The sequence below is a fragment of the Carassius auratus genome, linkage group LG28B (assembly GCF_003368295.1).
Source record: "Carassius auratus strain Wakin linkage group LG28B, ASM336829v1, whole genome shotgun sequence".
In the NCBI taxonomy this organism is placed as follows: Eukaryota; Metazoa; Chordata; class Actinopteri; order Cypriniformes; family Cyprinidae; genus Carassius; species Carassius auratus.
The window spans coordinates 832285-851358 of record NC_039293.1 but is presented as its reverse complement, the minus strand read 5'-3'; the positions used below and the strand labels follow the sequence as shown (position 1 = coordinate 851358).

The window sequence follows — 19074 nt, the reverse complement described above, 5'->3', positions numbered from 1 at the left end:
AGGATATAATAAGCTGATTTTCTTACATTATTCATGTAATATTCAAATTGCATGACGGCAAGATTAGTAAATTAAATTAAATTATATTCCAAAATATAATAAATCCTTATGCATCTAATTAGAAATCGTTCTCATGTGCTTCATCCTTATTTATTCAGTTATTTATTTATTTAACGGTATTGAATTGTAAATGACATTTAATTGTATTATGTGTTGCACACATATTGTTATAAATATAAAAAAATGAAAATAATATTAATATGAGTTAACAATAATAATTATTATTAAATAAATCATAAATAGCAACACACACAAATATATATATATATATATATATATATATATATATATATATATATATATATATATATATATATATATATATATATATATATGGTAGGGATACAATAAAATAGTGATACGCTCATATTTGATTTTCTACTAATTTTTGAAAATGAAAATGAAAATAATATTAATATGAGTTAACAATAATAATTATTATTAAATAAATCATAAATAGCAACACACACACACACACACAAATATATATATACTATATATATATATATATATATATATATATATATATATATATATATATATATATATATATATATATATGGTAGGGATACAATAAAATAGTGCTACGCTCATATTTGATTTTCTACAAATTTTTGAAAATGTTCTGACCATGGACTCGAAGTAAAATAAAGTCGAGGAGCTGTTTTGAATTAACATCTACCGTAAAGCAATCAAAGCTGTCGCAAGCTGCAGTCGTAGCGGCAACGATCGCCATGACGACCAGTCTCCAGCAACAACAAACGCACACGTGAAGCAGTAATGGCGACCGCCAGCGATGAGCGAGCAGCAGCGGATGTTTTAAAATCTCTCGCCCGCCATTTAAACTGTCTAAACGACGACAACAAAAGCGCGAGGAGACGAGCTCTAGAAGCGGTGAAAAGAGAAACCGTCGAGCAAAGCTTGTCCAGCGGCGCGCTGCAGGAGCTCTTCGCCGGTTTGCTGAAGGCGTTGCTGAAATGTCTTTCAGATCCTACGGAGATGTGCAGAGACACGGCGATCCAGATCCTCACGGGCTTCATAAGAGCTGTCCCCAGACCAGAAGACGCTCTGCCCTACCTGATACCCGCGCTGGTGCAGAGGCTCGGGGGACAGGAGATCCTGGAGCCGTCGGAGGAGCTCAGGCTGGCCCTGATGGAGATGCTGTCTCTGCTGCTGGAGGTGTGCGGCAGACAGCTGGCTCCCTACCTGGATGACATGATCAAGATCCTGCAGAGGACCATCACAGATCCCTTTCCTGAAGTCAAGAAAGAGAGCTGTAAATGTGCCATCAGTGCTGCACAGAGCATTCCTGGTAAGTGAGGCCTCAAGCTGTTGATATTCTTTAAAAGACAGTTAAGATGTGTATATATATATATATATATATATATATATATATATATATATATATATATGTATATGTGTGTGTAAATGTAATTGGTTTCATTATACAGAAGTTTAGTAGCAAAGTGATCTTGAGACAAGTTGTTGGTTGTCACGGTAGCGAGGCCAGGCTGATGACCCAGACCCTGACCTAAAGTTAACACTCGGCCAAATGAGAGTAAAAAGTGTTGGCGAGTATATTTATGTATTCGAACAATGCCTGAAATTGTGGTTTGGATCCAAACATTTCCCTGAGTTTAGAAATCAGTTTTCAACAAAAGAAAAGCCTTTTAAAAGAGAAGTTTCCCTGTGGTTTCAGATGTGTTGTTTCTTTAGATGTGTTAGTTGTAGTTGTAGTATTTTATTCTTATATATATATATATATATATATATATATATATATATATATATATATATATATATATATATATATATATATATATATATATATGTTAGGGCTGCACGATATTGAAAAAAATAAAACTCACATTATATATAGTGTGAGTTTAATAAATACATTGCATATAAATGTATGCATTATATATATACAGTATTTAGATGTTCTGTGATTTATTTGCAATATAAAATAAAATAATCACCATAATAATAATAATAATAATAATAATAATAATATAATTGGAGCGATGTTGTAGGTAAAATCAGCATAGGAAAAAAACAAATTCCAAGCATAGAAGTTTTGTAATAGTAACTGTAACTGTAAAAATAATAGTAATAATACTTTTTATTATTATAATTTTGTAAAACGACAGTAAAATTACAATACTAATATTTATGGATTTTTTTTTTTCTTTTCTTTCAGACATTAACTCATTGAGCATTTATTTTGGTGGAAAACTGCAAGGAAACGTCTCTTTTGGAAAAAAATCTCTCTTTTAACTGACAACTGGCTTTAAACTTGCAGAAATTATCTATCCATTCATCTATCTATTAAATTGAAAATAAAAAATTTAATTAAATTTTAATTATTTATTTAGCAGACCCTTTTATCCAAAGCGACTTACAGTTCATTCAGGCTAACATTTTCTACCTAACACCTATCACATATATCCACCCCCCCCCCCCCTCTCTCTTTGCTCAGATCATTTCCACCTGCAGGCTGAGAGTCTCCTGAAGCCGCTGCTGCAGACGATCTCTCACCAGCACTCCCAGGTGAGAGTTTGTGTCACGCAGGCCATCGGCGCAGTCATTCAGCACAGCACAGGCAAGAACCTAGATGACGTTTTGTCCCACATGGCTCAGAGACTGTTTGACGACTCTCCACGGGTAAGCTGGCAGCCGCTTCACTGAAAAATCAATGAATACCAAAGAAATCAAATTAAAGAAAGCTCTTGATTGATGCTTATTTAATAAATGGCTTATCTTTGGTATCCTTCCAAGAAATCCTTCTGCTAAATATGAAATATGCTTCCTGTCTTACAAGGCACGTAGCTGGTGTTTTTTCCACATGGGGATGGTTTATTTTTGTCTCATCTGTTCAGGTGAGGAAAGCAGTGACTATAGTCGTGGGTGATTGGCTTCTCCGTCTGCCGGACCGGTATTCCTACTTCCACAAGCTCATCCCACTTCTCCTGAGCAGCCTCAGCGATGAGATCCCTGAGATCAGGTCTAACCAAACACACAGACATGGAAATCACATTGTTTTCCAGCCCTTTTTAAGTCATTAAAACTAAGTAAATTCATGTAAATCATATACTGTTGTTAAAAGGTAAGGGTTTGGCTGCATTTATTAAATCAAAAATACAGAGTATAAAGTAGTAAAAAGTTTCCTTTTTTTAAATGCAATTTATTCCTGTGATTATATATTATATATATTCCTATTATATAAATTATAATTAACAATGTTGAAAACAGTTGTGCTGCATCATGTTTTTGTGGAAACAATCTACTTTTTCTCACAATTCTTTTATAAATGCAAAGTTCAAAAGATCAGCATTTATTTGATAAAATCAATCATTCTTTTGTAACATTATGAATGTCTTTACTTTCCATTTTTAACAATATAATATTTAACAATAATAATATCATTTTGATTAAATTATTCAATGTAAATAATGCATCCCTGCTATATATAAGAATCAGTTTCTTTGAAAAAAAAAAAAAAGCATTTTGATAAAAAAAAAAAGTGTCTTTTCTTATACAAAATGATGATTTAGTGATGATCAATAAATTCATTCAGGTCTCTCGCTGAGGACTTATGGAGACAAGTAGGATCTCAATGGGAGAAGGAAAATGAGAATGACCTGAAGGATAAGATGGACTTCCTGTTGCCTGCTCCTGTCCTCTACACATCTGGAGGTAGGACACGCTATTACCAGACTGACTTTCTTTCCTAAAAACGATGTTATATATACTAAATACATATATGCTAGTTATGAAAACTCTAGATGACACCCTTCAATAACATTTGAGCTACTGTAGCATCCCCTTACCCCTTCAACAGACTTTGATGCGCAGCTGTCTTGTCCTAGAATAAAAGCCCCACAGGCCTGAGCTAGTTCAGGGTTATTTCATGAGTGAAACTAGGAAGAAGCTTGCAGGGATGGCAGATGCTAGCTTTTATATTTGTTTATTTCATTTATTCATTTCTTCTACCTCCATTGAGAGAAAAGTTGAGAGAGGACAGAAAAACAGATAACCTTAATGTGAAAGAACTGTTAGCCAGATGTTTGCATTTTTATTAATAACCAACTCATCGTTACAGAAGATTTCTATTCATCAGGGACTATTCATTAAAGATACTCTATGTGTGCTGTAGCAGCGCAACTATTTCCAACATCATTCAAATGTTTCTTGAAATCAGCATATTAGACTGATTTCTGAAGATCATGTGACACTGAAGACTGGAGTAATGATGCTGACAATTCAGCTTTTTGCATCACAGGAATAAATTAAACTGTATTTTTCTATTATTGATCAAATAAACACAGCGGCGGGGAGCATAAGAGACTTGTTTCACCAGCTGTGCATGAGAGAAATCCAGTAAAAGCAATGTTTCTCTTCTTTGTCTCCTGCAGTCGAGCGTCCCGGGCTGGGCTGCAGGGAGCTGGTGGTGAGGAATCTGTCGAAGCTGCTTCCTGCTGTGGGCCGGGACATGGGTGACTGGTTAGTGCAGACGCGAGTGAAGACGGCCCAGCTGCTGCGGGTGCTGCTGCTGCACGCTGAAGATCACTGCACACAACACCTGCAGTCACTGCTCACGCTTCTGTACCGCGCCTGCGCAGACCCCGAGACTGACGTCAGAGCGCAGGTGACAGGATCAGCATTCACAAGACTGCTTAGCATTCCACCAAAGCAATATGCACAGCCAGTCTAACCAACAAGTTTGAACTTTTTTGATGCCACGCATGTCAAGGGCCTCCCTTCCATAAAATATTCCTTAAATTAAGCAGCTGTTCATGCATAAAGATGAAGAAAATAAAACTCTGGAAAATATTTAGTTTTCAATGCACTGTAGTCTTTTCCAACTCTCTGTTAGAGGACTTTTTGATGTATAAACTAGTGCTGATAAGCGATTCAAAATTTTACTCTAATATATTACATGATGTGGCGATTAATTAATCGCACATCAAATTTGGCATTTATTAATTCGTTTGATTCGTTCAAATAGTTGATGCATCCAGGAGTGAAGTAAATAGTTCTTAATGAATGGTTCATTGAATCATTTGACTTGAAGCGGATCATCGCCATCAGAAATGTCAGATCATCTACATAGGTCTGGGGCGGAGCAAGTGTGTTAAATGCGTTAAAACTTTTAACACCAAATTTTTTACTGTAATTAATTAATCCAGACCTAGTATGAACCTGATAAACCTATGGCTTGATTATTAGTAGAGCTGTCAAATGATTTATCACAATGAATCGCATTCAAAATAAAAGTTTTAGTTTACATTATGTATGTGTACTGTGTATATATTTATTATCTATACATGAATACATTCACATACAGTCAACATTTTGAAAATATTTACATTATATAATTTAAAATATAAGATTATAAACATATACAATATATTGAACATAAACATAAAATGTTTCTTAAATATATACATGCATATGTTTGTATTTATATATACATACTCAATATACACATTATACACACATATTATGTAAACAAAAACTTTTATTTTGTATGTGATTAATCGCGATTAATCGTTCGACAGCACTAATTATAAGTTCAGTAAAATCATTTCCTTTTCAAAATTTCAAAAATTGTTTGACTTTTTTTCCACAATTTTTATTAAATTATTTATTTGTATTTTTTTATCGTGTTTTATTAGAAAAGTGAGACTTCACCTACATGCAAAGACCTAAAAGTTGTTCAAAGTTGTTCAATTAAATATTGGGGTCAGTGCACTGGTGTCCCAAAATATCATTACCATAACTGGGTTGTTTTAATGCGCTGCTCTCTGGAACTGTACAAATGGTATCTGAATGGTTTGTGTCTGCTTTGATTGCATTGATTTTGATTTCCCTCTCTTGACAGTGTTTGGAGTCAGCAAAGCTGTTGGGAGTGTTTGTCAGTCCAGAGGTTTACCTCAAGTTGCTCCTGCCTCACGTTGAAGACTCCTCTTCCTGCTCGTCTGCTTCTCCCTGGGCTCCTCTCATGGTTCTGGGGGCTGTTTTAAGAGGGAGCTCAAGGGAGGCATTAGAACCCCACCTGATAACAATTGGAGGCACACTTTCACACCCTGAAGTCTGTCAGGGGTCCCAACAGGTGAGAGACCGTGAGCTTTCTGCTTTCTACCTGTTCTTGAGTGCTCTGTATCCATTGTAAAGGAGTGTCTTTATTTATTTTGAATCAGATTTGCCCATTTTGATTGTTTTACCAGGAATTCATTCCATTTTTGGTGAAGTTATGCAGCCAACCGATAACATTAGGGCATCCAACAGAAGAAATGATGCTATGACCAACAGCACAGCCACTTAGTGGCATTTGGTGAAAATTGTGGCCCCAATTTTCCAAAATGATATGCTACACATGGTTAAAAACAACTATTTGCACATTTCATTTTCCGGTTACTTTTCCTGAGGAATGTCTTTATTACATTTTTGCAGCCCACAGTGCCGATGTGTGTTAGGACATATCTCTGTCAGACCGAGTGGAAAAATCCCACCCAGACCCAAGAGTCTGGCCCTGGTTTCCTCTCAACCCACATTCGGCTCGCTTTGATATCAGAAATAACAGTCTATTTTTTGAGTTTGCCATCTCGCCGGTGCCAAGTCACCACCCCTGAGGGCTATGCAGGAATTTCCTCTGTAGTGTAATTAAAAGCACTAAGAGAAAAATGACTAATTTTGCCCCTGTGCGTTCACCGCAATCCTGCATACTTTTGTCCAGCTGCCCATGTTTCATCTCTCAGACTTCATGCCAGAATCTCACAAAGTCTTCCTTCCGTTAAATAAAGCATCTTCAAAAGCATCGGCTGTGAAATGGGGACACATTATAAAGACACGGTCCATCACAGATGTTGCAGGACCTTTGACTGGGAGGTGTTTTTTGTCAGTTTTAGCAGGGAAGGAAATGGTAAATTGTCCTGTTTTTATGTTTTTCATATCGCAGTAGCTAATAACTGACATTAAATGGAAATTGAGAGAGAGAGAGAATTATATTAGAGAGGATTTGAATCTGTGTTTGCAAAAATACAGTTAAAATATAAAAAAATATATATCTTTAAATAAACACAATTTCTATTCATTAAAGAATCCAAAAAATTATGTTAAGCTGCACAACTCATAATAAATCAGCATAAGACACTGAAGACTAGAGTAATGGCTGATGAAAATTAAGCTTTGTATCACAGGAATAAATTATATTTTGAAGTGTATTACAATATAAAGCCATTATTTTAAATTGCAATAATATTTCACAATATTACTCCTTTTTTTCTGTATTTTAAAAAATCTTATTGATCCCAAATTTTGTTTAAATACAAAACATTTATTAAGAATTGTTAAAAAATGTTTCACAATATCATTTTTACTGTATGTATATGAAGTATCCTTGTATGAATGACAAGCACATAACAAAATGAGTAAAAATTAAACTAATATTAAAAAATACAGTATATCTAAAAATATAATTTAATTTATGGGTGCATGCTATAATAGTGCAATACTAAATACACACACACACACACACACATATACAGTGGGGATCGAATGTTTGGACACCCTTTGCGGGTTCTGTGAAAATGCGAGTAATTTTCAAAAAATAAGAGAGATCATACTAAATTCATGTTATATTTTATTTAGTACTGTCCTGAGTAAGATATTGTACATAAAAGATATTAACATTTAGTCCACAAGACCAAATAAATGCTGAAATTATTAAAATAATCCCACTCAAAAGTTTGGCAACCCTTGGTTCTTAGTACTGTGTTCTGTTACCTGATGATCCTCGACTGTCTTTCTGTTTTGTGATGGTTGTGCATGAGTTCCTTGTTTGTTCTGAACAGTTAAACTGAGCAGCGTTCTTCAGAAAAATTCACCCCCCAGCTTTTAATGCATCTTGTTTCCTTCTGGAGCATCAGTGAATGTTTGAACCTTTTTAAATAGTTGTGTTTGAGTCCCTCAAATGTCCTCAGTGTGATAAGATGCATCTTAAAATCATAAAGTCACTGCTGGAAAGGGTTCAAATATGCAAAGATGCTAGAAAACTGAAGAATCTGCAGGACCTTAAAGATTTTTCTGAAGAACGCTGCTCAGTTTAACTGTTCAGAACAAACAAGGGACTCATGTACAGCCATCACAAAACAGAAAGACAGTCGAGGATCATCAGGTAACAGCACACAGTACTAAGAACCAAGGGTTCCTAAACTTTTGAGTGGGATTATTTTAATAATTTCAACAATTTTTTTGTCGTGTGGACTAAATTTTTATATCTTTTATGTACAATATCTTACTCAGGACAGTACTAAATAAAAAATAACATGCATTTAGTATGATCTCTCTTATTTTTTGAAAATTACTCATATTTTCACAGATTCTGCAAGGGGTGCCCAAACTTTCGATCCCCACTGTATGTATATACATGTACACATACTTATATGCTGCCCTACAAAGGCAGAAAACTTTAACTTTCTAGTGTGAAACTGCGAAAAATTGAGTGACTGAGTTGACTTGAGTTTTTTACTTGTCAAGCCAAATTAATTATAGGTGGGACACTGGAAATTTTTTAGTGATCAAAATTATCTTTATTAAAAAATGGTGAGCTCAAACTAGATTTTTATCCCTATTTTGAATTTAAAGTACTCTGCCTTTGCATTGTCTACAAAACATAAGTCATGCCAAGGTAAAAGGCAGTAACTTCCACATTAGCAATATTTGGTTGCTGATAACCATTTACAAAATGGTTACAGTAACACCTGTATAAAATCTAGTGATCATGGACTATCTCATAAAGGCTATTGCATATAGTAATGTTACTATATCCGCCATTGTTGTGTATGTTTGTTCGCGCTTGCCGTTAAAATCGACATGTATTGAGCGTATCTACCTAACATGTACTGCGCGTGCACATGACGTCACTGTTTTCAAAGATTCCTGTATCAAGCTTGCACTTTAAAACCCGTTTTCAAAAATATGCGTTTTCAGTCCCCAAAACACAGATGTCATGTAAACGAACAGGCAAAACTCATAAAACGTTTCTTGTTTTTGGCTGAACACCTTGTAGTGTAAACTGCTCCTCAGTGAAGGCGGTGTTGAGTGAACGGAGGCAGATGATCTGATCTTTCTTGTCCTCTGCAGCTTTGATGTCAGGTGGCTCTTTGATGTCAGTGTTGTCAGAACTCTTTCGAATGTCTGTTTTCCAAAACCATCGGAAAAAGGTATCGTGTAAGAACAAGGCTAGGAAATAATACGCCTGCAGTCCTCTTTTGAGGGTTTGCTAGATGTCGTCGGTCTTTAACACAAGGTGTGCATTTGTGTAATACGTTATGAAATGGATTTTCGATGCCTTCAGGACATGGAAAACAGAAGCACTAGTTCTCCCTGTTTTGTTTTCGGTGTTGCTATGGGACTGCAAACAGGAATGTAAATCTCAGCTGTCTAAAGAAAGGCAAACGTATACTCGCGAGTATATATATTTTACATATGGTAGCTGACAGCTGTGGCCTGCTCACCTCGGTCCTGAAACAGGACGAGCTGGAGACAGGGTGGGACAAGACACGCTTCTGCTGAGTGAACGCTGTGGAGACAGGAGCAGATTTATGGACTAGAAGAGCCAGACGGACGGGAATGGCAGAGAGAGCATCTTTAATATGAGTTATTTATTACTATTGCATAATGGAAAAAAAGCTTTTCTAGATCATGATATAACAATCATGGGCTATATATATATTTCAAAACAAAGAACACTCGGTCAACTAGTAGTACATATTATTTTTTTCTTTTATAATTTTTTTTTTTTTTTTTTATACCCATGCATAACCTGTTGGTCTCATTTATTTATTTATTTTTTTTTTTATATATATACCCATGTATAACCCTGTCTGCCTAAGTTTTTAATTATTATTATTATTATTATTAATCATATATATAAATGTAAAAAAAAAAAATATGATCTAATCCTGAACCTAAATAAAAAGAGAAAGTTGTCATTCTTTCAGTTGTGTTTTCTAAATTTAGTAGTAAAAGTGTCCCACACACACACTTCCTGTAGGCCTGTGAAAACACCTGCAGGTTAATCGTCCCGACTCTGTTAATGACAGAACCGCTGAGTGGAGGAAACCGTGTCATGATCCTAATGTTGCTGTGAATGTGACACTTTGTCTAGACATGTGATCACTGCATGGAAAGAGACACAGAGGTCTTGAGGGAGGGTAAAATGCAGTGGGACAGGAAAACAACAGAGACTGTTGGAGAGAAAAGCCTGTCAAAGGTTTGCAAGCTCAGGGAGTTTAGATGTGTTGTAGTGTCCTTTTATTAATATACAAAAACTGCCCATGTAGTACAAAAGAAAATCTATTTACAAATTTATTTCAAAACTGAGACCACATAATCAACAGAATAAATATTATAATTTTATTTTTATTTATTAAGATAGAATAGTATAAGCCTGTCTGCAATTTTAATTTTTTTAACAGAGACTGATGTCATTGTGTGTTTTGGACAGATTTACGAGTCCATTTGTTTAAGTAATATAAATAAGTTCAAATTAATTACAAATATAGAAGCATTAGTACAAAATTTAATTTTAATTTAATTTAAATGCAACCGAAAATTAAGCAAAATGGAAAAGTTAACATTAACCAAAAGTAATGAAAAGTGGGGATGTGAAAAGCTGTAAATGATTCTCTTTTTCTTCTTCTTCTTTGTCTCTCAGGCGCAGTATCTGGATCAGTTGTTGGTGTGTGTGGACGCTGTGCTGTGTGTGTGTCAGGTGGACTGTGCTGTCATCAGTCTGCAGCTGCTGAAGGTCCTGGTGTCTGTTCAGAGCCTCACCTCACAGCAGGAGCAATGCAGCAAGGTAAAACTCACATGAATGGTGTACATGAAGCTTTCCCATACACAGATTGAGCTGTACACCTGAGATATGACCAGTCTGAGATCATTATATTGAACTTACTGCAGGTCCTTTTGTTGTACAAAATCTAAATGCATGTACAAAGGAGCTGCTCAGCCTAATTTACCAGCCCCTAGATAAACTTCATTCAAACATGTCAATGGATTGAGCATTACTGTCTCTCTCTCTCTCTCTCTCTCTGTCTCAGGCAGAGGAGTCAGTGCGGTGTTTGTGTGAGGCACAGGGTCTCGGTGGAGCGTGTGAGTTGTACCGGCAGCACATGGCAGATCTGCTGCAGTGGCTGTCTGACTCCCATCACACCTGGACCAGTTACTCCATTCAGAAAACACAGCTGGAGATCATCGCCGTGCAGTCCGGTGAGTGTGTGCTTCATTTGCAGCCAGGAATGACAGCCTTCATTCTGTTTAGATGCACAATCAGCAAAGCGGTCAGCGGTCATTTGGTGAGAAACCAAATTCGCTTCATCTTTTGACAAACAAGAGGTTACTGGCCTATAAAAACATCCTGCAAGTTTCAGAACTCAAAACGTTCTCGTTAGTCTTAAAACAGCTTATGTTGAAGGCAGTCTGCCAATACGATAGCTTGTGGAATGTGACACTCCGATGTAATACAGCAGAAGATGATCAACGCCTGCTTCTACATCGCTGCCTGTTTAGCCCCGCCCACCGATTCATGCATGTGTTCAGGAGAGAGAGGAGAACGCACAGGTCCACACAGAAACTAAAGGAGAAAGATGACTATGAAGACAACAAGACTCCAAGTTGCAGTGCCAAGTTGTGAAAAAAAAAAAAAAAAAAAACAGTATTTGCATTGCCTTCCTTCTGATCCCAACATTGTTTACTTCATTTTTCCATGGATTCATTTACACCTTTAACAAGGCACAATTCGATGCAGTAATATTTCAGAAAGATTGAACCTAAAAAAAAAACACCACAATCTTTTGAATGAAAAAAATAAATAAATAAAATCTATAAAAAAAATAATAATAATAATTAAATATAAAAATAAGATGGTAAAATGGAGTTAATATTCCTTAAAATATAATTAAATGTTAACTGTTTATAATAAATGTGTGATATAAAAAATAATATAAACAAAAAAAAATTGCAAAATACAAATAAATACGTAGTGCAGTAATTTATTTGAAATAGTTACATTTATCACTTTAATTGTAGTTTTTTTTTAATCATCTTTACATGTTTTATTTCAGGTCCAGTGGTGGGAGAGTTTCTTCCAGCTCTCTTGCCTCTGTTGAAGAGTTGCCTTGAACCGAGTCGAGACCCTGAGATGAGACTTCACATCTTCACCATGCTGTCCAAACTACTGCTGGACTCCCGCAACACTCTGGACTCACAGGGGTCAGGGGTCATCAAACACAGATCCTGAACTTCATGTGCTTATTCTGCAGTTTGCATGTTGATGCTCTTGACGAAAAACTCATGTACTAAGCTTGCTGTCATACCTGATAGCACTGAAGCATGAGAGAACAGCAGTTACTTAATACTAAACAACTGAGCTTTTGAACACTTGATATTTTTATAAATACAAAATCCCTTCACTGCGTGCTTAAATAGATGTATAAACATGCATAATAACAAAGATTGATGCATTTTGAGAACGGAGATCTTTTGTGAGGCCTGATATGGATCTAAATATTATGCATTTCACAGACAAACCTTCATAATTACCCCAGTAAAGTAACCTGTCAGGATAGTCCCGATCAGATATACATGGTTTACCATATTCCTCCGTTTCATGTGGCTCTTTGATTTGCAAAGTGAAATAAGAGGAGAGTGAAAGGAAAGAAACCACACGCATGCAAAGGTTTACCTAGACATCTAAATCAAGACATGTACTTCTATTGTTTTTAAATAAAGGTAATTATTATTTAGCTTATTTATGAATCATTATTGCTAAAAGACATCACCGGAAATCCCCAAAATGGAACTGCTTTAAGCAAACATACTGCAAAAAATGTCATTAGCCCTGCTGATTTAATGTCTGTTTAAAACCGGTCAGGTTACACAGTTGTTGTGGTTTTCTCTCTGTAGGAGGTTTTCTGAATACATGGAGCTGGTCCTGCAGGATTTGCTGCTGCCTAATCTGGTGTGGCGTTCGGGACGATCTGCCGCGGCTGTCAGGACGGCTGCTCTCAGCTGCCTGTTAGCTGTCCTGCATGGGGCGGCTTTCCCAGCAGAGCAAGTAATAATACACATAATACACTGCATAATTAACACACCGCATAAAACAGTATTTCGCATTTAAAGGGATACTTCATCCAAATATGTACATTTTGTCATTAATTAATCACCCTCATTTCAATAATTAATCTGTAAGGCCTTCGTTCTGTGGAACACAAATGAAGATATTTTTGATGAAATCCAAGAGCTCTCTGACCCTGCATAGACAGCAATGCCACTGAAATGCTCCCAGACACAGAAACGTAGTAAAGACATGGTAAATTAAGTCCATGTGACATCAGTGGCTCGACTTTTTGCCATTTTTGCAGTTTTGCACAGCTACGAGCATACTTTTTGTGCGCAAAGAAAGAAATGTACAATTTATTCAGCGTTTCTTCTCCCTTCTTCTGCCATTTTGGAGAGTACCGCATATGCACGCCTTGCCCAGAACGTAATCAACGTTAATGCTTAATGTAAACAACGTTGATTACGTTCTGGGACAAGTGTGCGTATTTGTCGTGATACTCTCCAAAATGGCAGAAGACGTTAACTCGGGTAGAAGAATCGTTGAATAAAGTGTTGTTTGTTTTCTTTGCGCACAGAAAGTATGACATAATTTTTCATTTTTGTCTAAACTTACCCTTTAAGTCCTGTACTTTGTCACATTTAGGAGTGAAACTAAATATTCGTTTGGTGAAAGAAAAGGCCTGGACTGTGATATTACAAAAAAGTTTTTAAACACAATCTAATGTAGGTATTAGATGTTGTCCGTGTGATGTTGCTGTGTTTCAGGTTCTGTCGGTGGAGGAGACTCTCAGCACTCAGCTGATCTCTGCACTGGAGGAAGACTCGAAACTGGCTCGTCTTCTGGCCTGCAGATCTCTTCACGCACTGCTGAAACTCACAACACAGCGGCTCAACACGGACTCACTCAACAAGATCTATCCAGGTATGCTGAACTCATTTGGGTGTAGATCATTCAGTCCTCACTGGACAGTGCCATAGACAAAAGCATGGGTTGTGAACATTGGATGTCAAAGGTCACACATTGAATGAATTGTACTTCTATTGCTCACAGTGGTAGTTTCATCATCGCATCAAATCAAGTAGTAAGGTCTGTATTTTTATTATTTGGTGTGAATGGTGAAATAACACCGTTATTTTACATTCAAATATGTTATTTAAAATGATAGACTGAAATGAATCTAACAATGTTAAATAGTGTAAATGTATTCCACAGTATTCTGTCTTATTGCACAAATTTAAGACATTCACTAGTTTGCAATAGTGTGCAGTTCCCATAACAGTTTTTTGTCAGCTTTTATGTGTCTTATTCAAATTATCCAGGCATTTATTAATATACATAAAGCCAGTTTTATTTAATTTTAATAACAATGCACAGAGCCTATGAAAAGCCCATTTTATTTTATTTTAATTACCAAGACATTTATTAATATGCAACAGTGCACAGAGCCTATAAAAAGTATGTTCAATTTATTTATTTTTTATTTAATTTAATTTTGAATTGTCTGCTGAAAAATGAATACCAGATTATTAAATAAATAAAGCCTATCTGTCTGTGTAATAATTGTTATGGCCCACTTAATTCAGTGTGTGTGTGTGAGGCTGTAGATGTTTTGATGAGTGTATCTGTGTGTTCAGAGCTGCTGAAGCGTGTGGACGACAGCAGTGAAGACGTCCGTGTCGAAGCGCTCAAGTCTCTGAGCACGTGGTTTTCATCTGTGGGGAGAAACTATGACACTCAGTCGTGCCGCCCACACCTGGAGTTCCTGTTCCAGCAGCTGCTGCTCTACATGGACGACCCCGACACCAAAATCCAGGATTCAGTCCTCGGTAAGGACTTTTTTGGCAGCGATATTTCATTTCTGCTGTAATCACCTGATGTTTTGACCTGAATTGTGACTGATGACAGTTATAAGACACTGTTAAATCTCTTCCTGCCGCATAAGGAAGTGATTCAGCTCAGTGTTAATGGTCCACGGTCCACTTCTCTGATCCTCCCTGTTCTTCACTTCAAAGAGCCTCATTAATCCTGCATTTTTACACACTCTCCATCACACGCTCCTCTGCTACTGGCCTGCCTCCAGCGAGGTCATGGGCTGTCAACACCTTCCCATAATCCTGTGTCAATGTGTCCTAGTGCATACGCACACACAGTACTGTTCGGAAACCCTTCATACCCCGTGATTACAGTTTGAACCCCCAAAAGGACATTGAAAAAGTACATATAGTAAGTAGGCCATAATGTACAGTCATCCGGTTGATATCGCAGAATAAGCCCTGATGGGATAACCGGGTTCCTGATGTACAGTCAGTGCATTTGTATTAAGGCTGTTGATTTAACATGTTAATTTGGTGCGATTAATTATGAAAAATACAATGTTTTAACACATTTAATGCACCTGCTCTGCCCAGGCTTGTGTCATCTGACATTGACGACTGGATGGCAACTGACTGTGTGAAGTTGCTTGTAATGATGCAGTATATGCTCCAAAAATTCAAGATGCGAGGGGGAAAAAATGCTGTTATATCATATTATATAGTTTAGCAATGTCACACAAGCAAGTGCTGTTTCCCCGAATATCTGCACGATTTTATACAGGTTCAGTAAACAAGAATTTAAGGTTGGGTTACATTTTGAACCAAGTATAGTCTGTTTAGTTCAATTTCACCAATGAAAATAGTTTCCATCTCTGAACGACACACAGCAGTGTTTCATTATTGAATGAACCGCAGCTCTGAATGACTCAAGTGAGTCACTGATTCAGTGCGTCATTCATAAAGACTGTCACATACTGAATCACTTAATGAATCAGCTGTTTGAACTAATTGCTTAAATGAATTTTTCACTCTTTGTTATATTGCAGCCATTTGCTAAAATCATTTGTTCTTTTTTTTTCCTCATTAATGTACACACAGCACCCCATATTGACAGAAAAACACAGAATTGTTGACATTTTTGCACATTTATTAAAAAAAGAAAAACTGAAATCTCACATGGTCCTAAGTATTCAGACCCTTTGCTCAGTATTTAGTAGAAGCACCCTTTTGATCTAAATACAGTCATGAGTCTTTTTGGGAAAGATGCAACAAGTTTTTCCACACCTGGATTTGGGGATCCTCTGCCATTCCTCCTTGCAGATCCTCTCCAGGTCTGTTAGGTTGGATGGTAAACGTTGGTGGACAGCCATTTTCAGGTCTCTCCAGAGATGCTCAATTGGGTTTAAGTCAGGGCTCTGTCTGGGCCATTCAAGAACAGTCAACAACGGAGTTGTTGTGAAGCCACTCCTTCGTTATTTTAGCTGTGTGCTTAGGGGCAATGTCAAGTCAAGTCAACTTTATTTATATAGCGCTTTAAACAAAATAAATTGCGTCAAAGCAACTGAACAACATTCATTAGGAAAACAGTGTGTCAATAATGCAAAATGATAGTTAAAGGCAGTTCATCATTGAATTCAGTGATGTCATCTCTGTTCAGTTAAATAGTGTCTTTGCAAGTCAACGATATCGCTGTAGATGAAGTGAAGTGTGTCTTGTTGGAAGGTGAACCTTCGGCCCAGTCTGAGGTCCTGAGCACTCTGGAGAAGGTTTTTATCCAGAATATCCTTGTACTTGGCCGCATTCATCTTTCCCTCGATTGCAACCAGTCGTCCTGTCCCTGCAGCTGAAAAACACCCCACAGCATGATGCTGCCACCGCCACGCTTCACTGGTGGGACTGTATTGGACAGGTGATGAGGAGTGCCTGGTTTTTTCCACACATACCACTTCAAATTAAGGCCAAAAGGTTTTATCTTGGTCTCATCAGACCAGAGAATCCTTCAACTCCATGGAGCCTTTCATGTGTCTTGCACTGAGGAGAGGACTTCGTCGGGCCACTCTGCCATAAGGGCTGCAGTGATGGTGGACTTTCTACAACTTTCTCCCACCTCCCGACTGCATCTCTGGAGCTCAGCCACAGTGATCTTTGGGTTCTTCTTTACCTCTCTCGCCAAGGCTCTTCTCCCCCGATAGCTCAGTTTGGCCGGACGGCCAGATTTATGAAGGGTTCTGGTCGTCCCAAACGTCTTCCATTTAAGGATTATGGAGTCCACTGTACTCTTAGGAACCTTAAGTGCAGCAGAAATGTTTTGTTACCTTGGTCAGATCTGTTCTGTCTCCGAGCTCTTCAGGCAGTTCCTTTGACCTCATGATTCTCATTTGCTCTGACATGCACTGTGAGCTGGAAGGTCTTATATAGATAGGCTTTCCTTATCAAGTCCAATCAGTATATTCAAACACAGCTGGACTCAAATGAAGGTGTAGAACCATCTCAAGGATGATCAGAAGAAATGGACAGCACCTGAGTTAAATATATGTCTGTCACAGCAAAGGGTCTGAATACTTATTACCATGTGATATTTCAGTTTTTCTTTTTTAATAAATCTGCAAAAATGTAAACAAATTAGTTTTTCTGTCAATATGGGGTCAGCTCAAATCTGCAGAATGGCTTTGACATTCAGCAACAGCGTCGACTGTAAATCGGATGGAAATCGTGTAGTGTATTCTTACGTAAGCTGGGATTCAAGTGCAGTATCCACTCAGTATGCAATTTTGGATGCACCATTCGTCTGATCTTGTTTTCCTCTTTTTAATCTCATCTCATCTTTCTTTGTTTTTCAATCTGCTCTTAAACATGTCTCGTATTTCAAAGACACCTCAGATGCGATTCATGTCCATTAAAACACCACACTTGCCATATCCCATAATCCCTCATTCCTTTGGTTAATCTTATAATGACGGCGCTGTCACACTGTGCTTGAGTTACTGAGGAAATTAACTCATGTCTTTACACAAAGAGAACATTGTTTTCTGTTGCGCTTACAAATGTATAAAACAACGGATAAAAGTAAATCCCCCGACCAAACAAATCAGGATAAAACCAAATACCCACAACAAAGACACGACTGCTGAAAGAACACAGATCAGCTTTATGGGCTTTTGTAATGGTGAGCTGACTTTGAAGGTTTTTTTTTATTTATTTTTTTATATAATTTGTAAAGGTAAAACTATGGATGCTATTGCATTTTAGTAATAATCACACTTATCAAAGTTAATGGAAAGGGAGTGTATCAATAGACCAGTTAACTGCGGTCATAATTTAATTATGAGCTGTCACTTTTGATCTCTCTCTCGCTTTATATATATATAGATCAAAGTGAGAGTATAATTTTTTCACGAGTTTTTTTCAAGAGTTTATAATTTCATCACAAACTGCATTGCCGCTGCACCATGGTTATATTTTTTGTTGTGTTAATGAAAGAGTGAGTGAATTTTGATGTAATAAGGAAATGTTAACGTGTCCATGTGTTTTTTTGTGTCAGAGGTTCTGAAGGTGGGCAGTGAGGTGGACGGAGGACTCTTACAGCAGCAGACGGAGGCGGTGAGAGAGAAACAGCGCAGCCCTGAGTACTGTGATCAACTCCTCCAGCACATTCACTCGCTGTCAGAAATACACAAACAGACACGGCTGTGAAAGAACTTCAACTGGCTACGGTTTCTTTACTGTGTTCATGCAGATGTGAATGGATAATGCCACTTTTTTGCCTCAGTTTCCCTTATCATTAGTGAAGATTTATTACATTAAATAAGTAATGCTGTCAAACGATTAATCGCAATTAATCGCCTTCACAAAAGTTCTTGTTTACATTATATTTGTATACACACACATACAGTATATATTTCTAAAATATTTGCGTTATTTATATATACATATTCTTATTTTATATTATATTTAAATTTATTTAATATATAAACATTTTTGTTGTTTAAACTTATATAAACTATATATATATATATATATATATATATATATATATATATATATATATATATATATATATGCATATTT

The 19074-nt window shown here is 36.8% G+C and overlaps 1 protein-coding gene across 1 annotated transcript; it reads left to right on the top strand.

Moving 5' to 3' along the window:
• Nucleotides 1-794: 794 nt before the first annotated feature.
• LOC113067638 (dynein assembly factor 5, axonemal-like) lies at nucleotides 795-18915 on the top strand. The gene is made up of 13 exons (XM_026240009.1): nucleotides 795-1372; nucleotides 2540-2724; nucleotides 2940-3064; nucleotides 3638-3756; nucleotides 4476-4708; nucleotides 5945-6175; nucleotides 10784-10927; nucleotides 11172-11340; nucleotides 12195-12342; nucleotides 13036-13186; nucleotides 13957-14113; nucleotides 14827-15018; nucleotides 18548-18915. Exons 1-13 carry the CDS (start codon nucleotides 841-843, stop codon nucleotides 18697-18699), a joined length of 2538 nt encoding a protein of 845 aa, XP_026095794.1. The 5' UTR covers nucleotides 795-840; the 3' UTR covers nucleotides 18700-18915.
• Nucleotides 18916-19074: the final 159 nt, after the last annotated feature.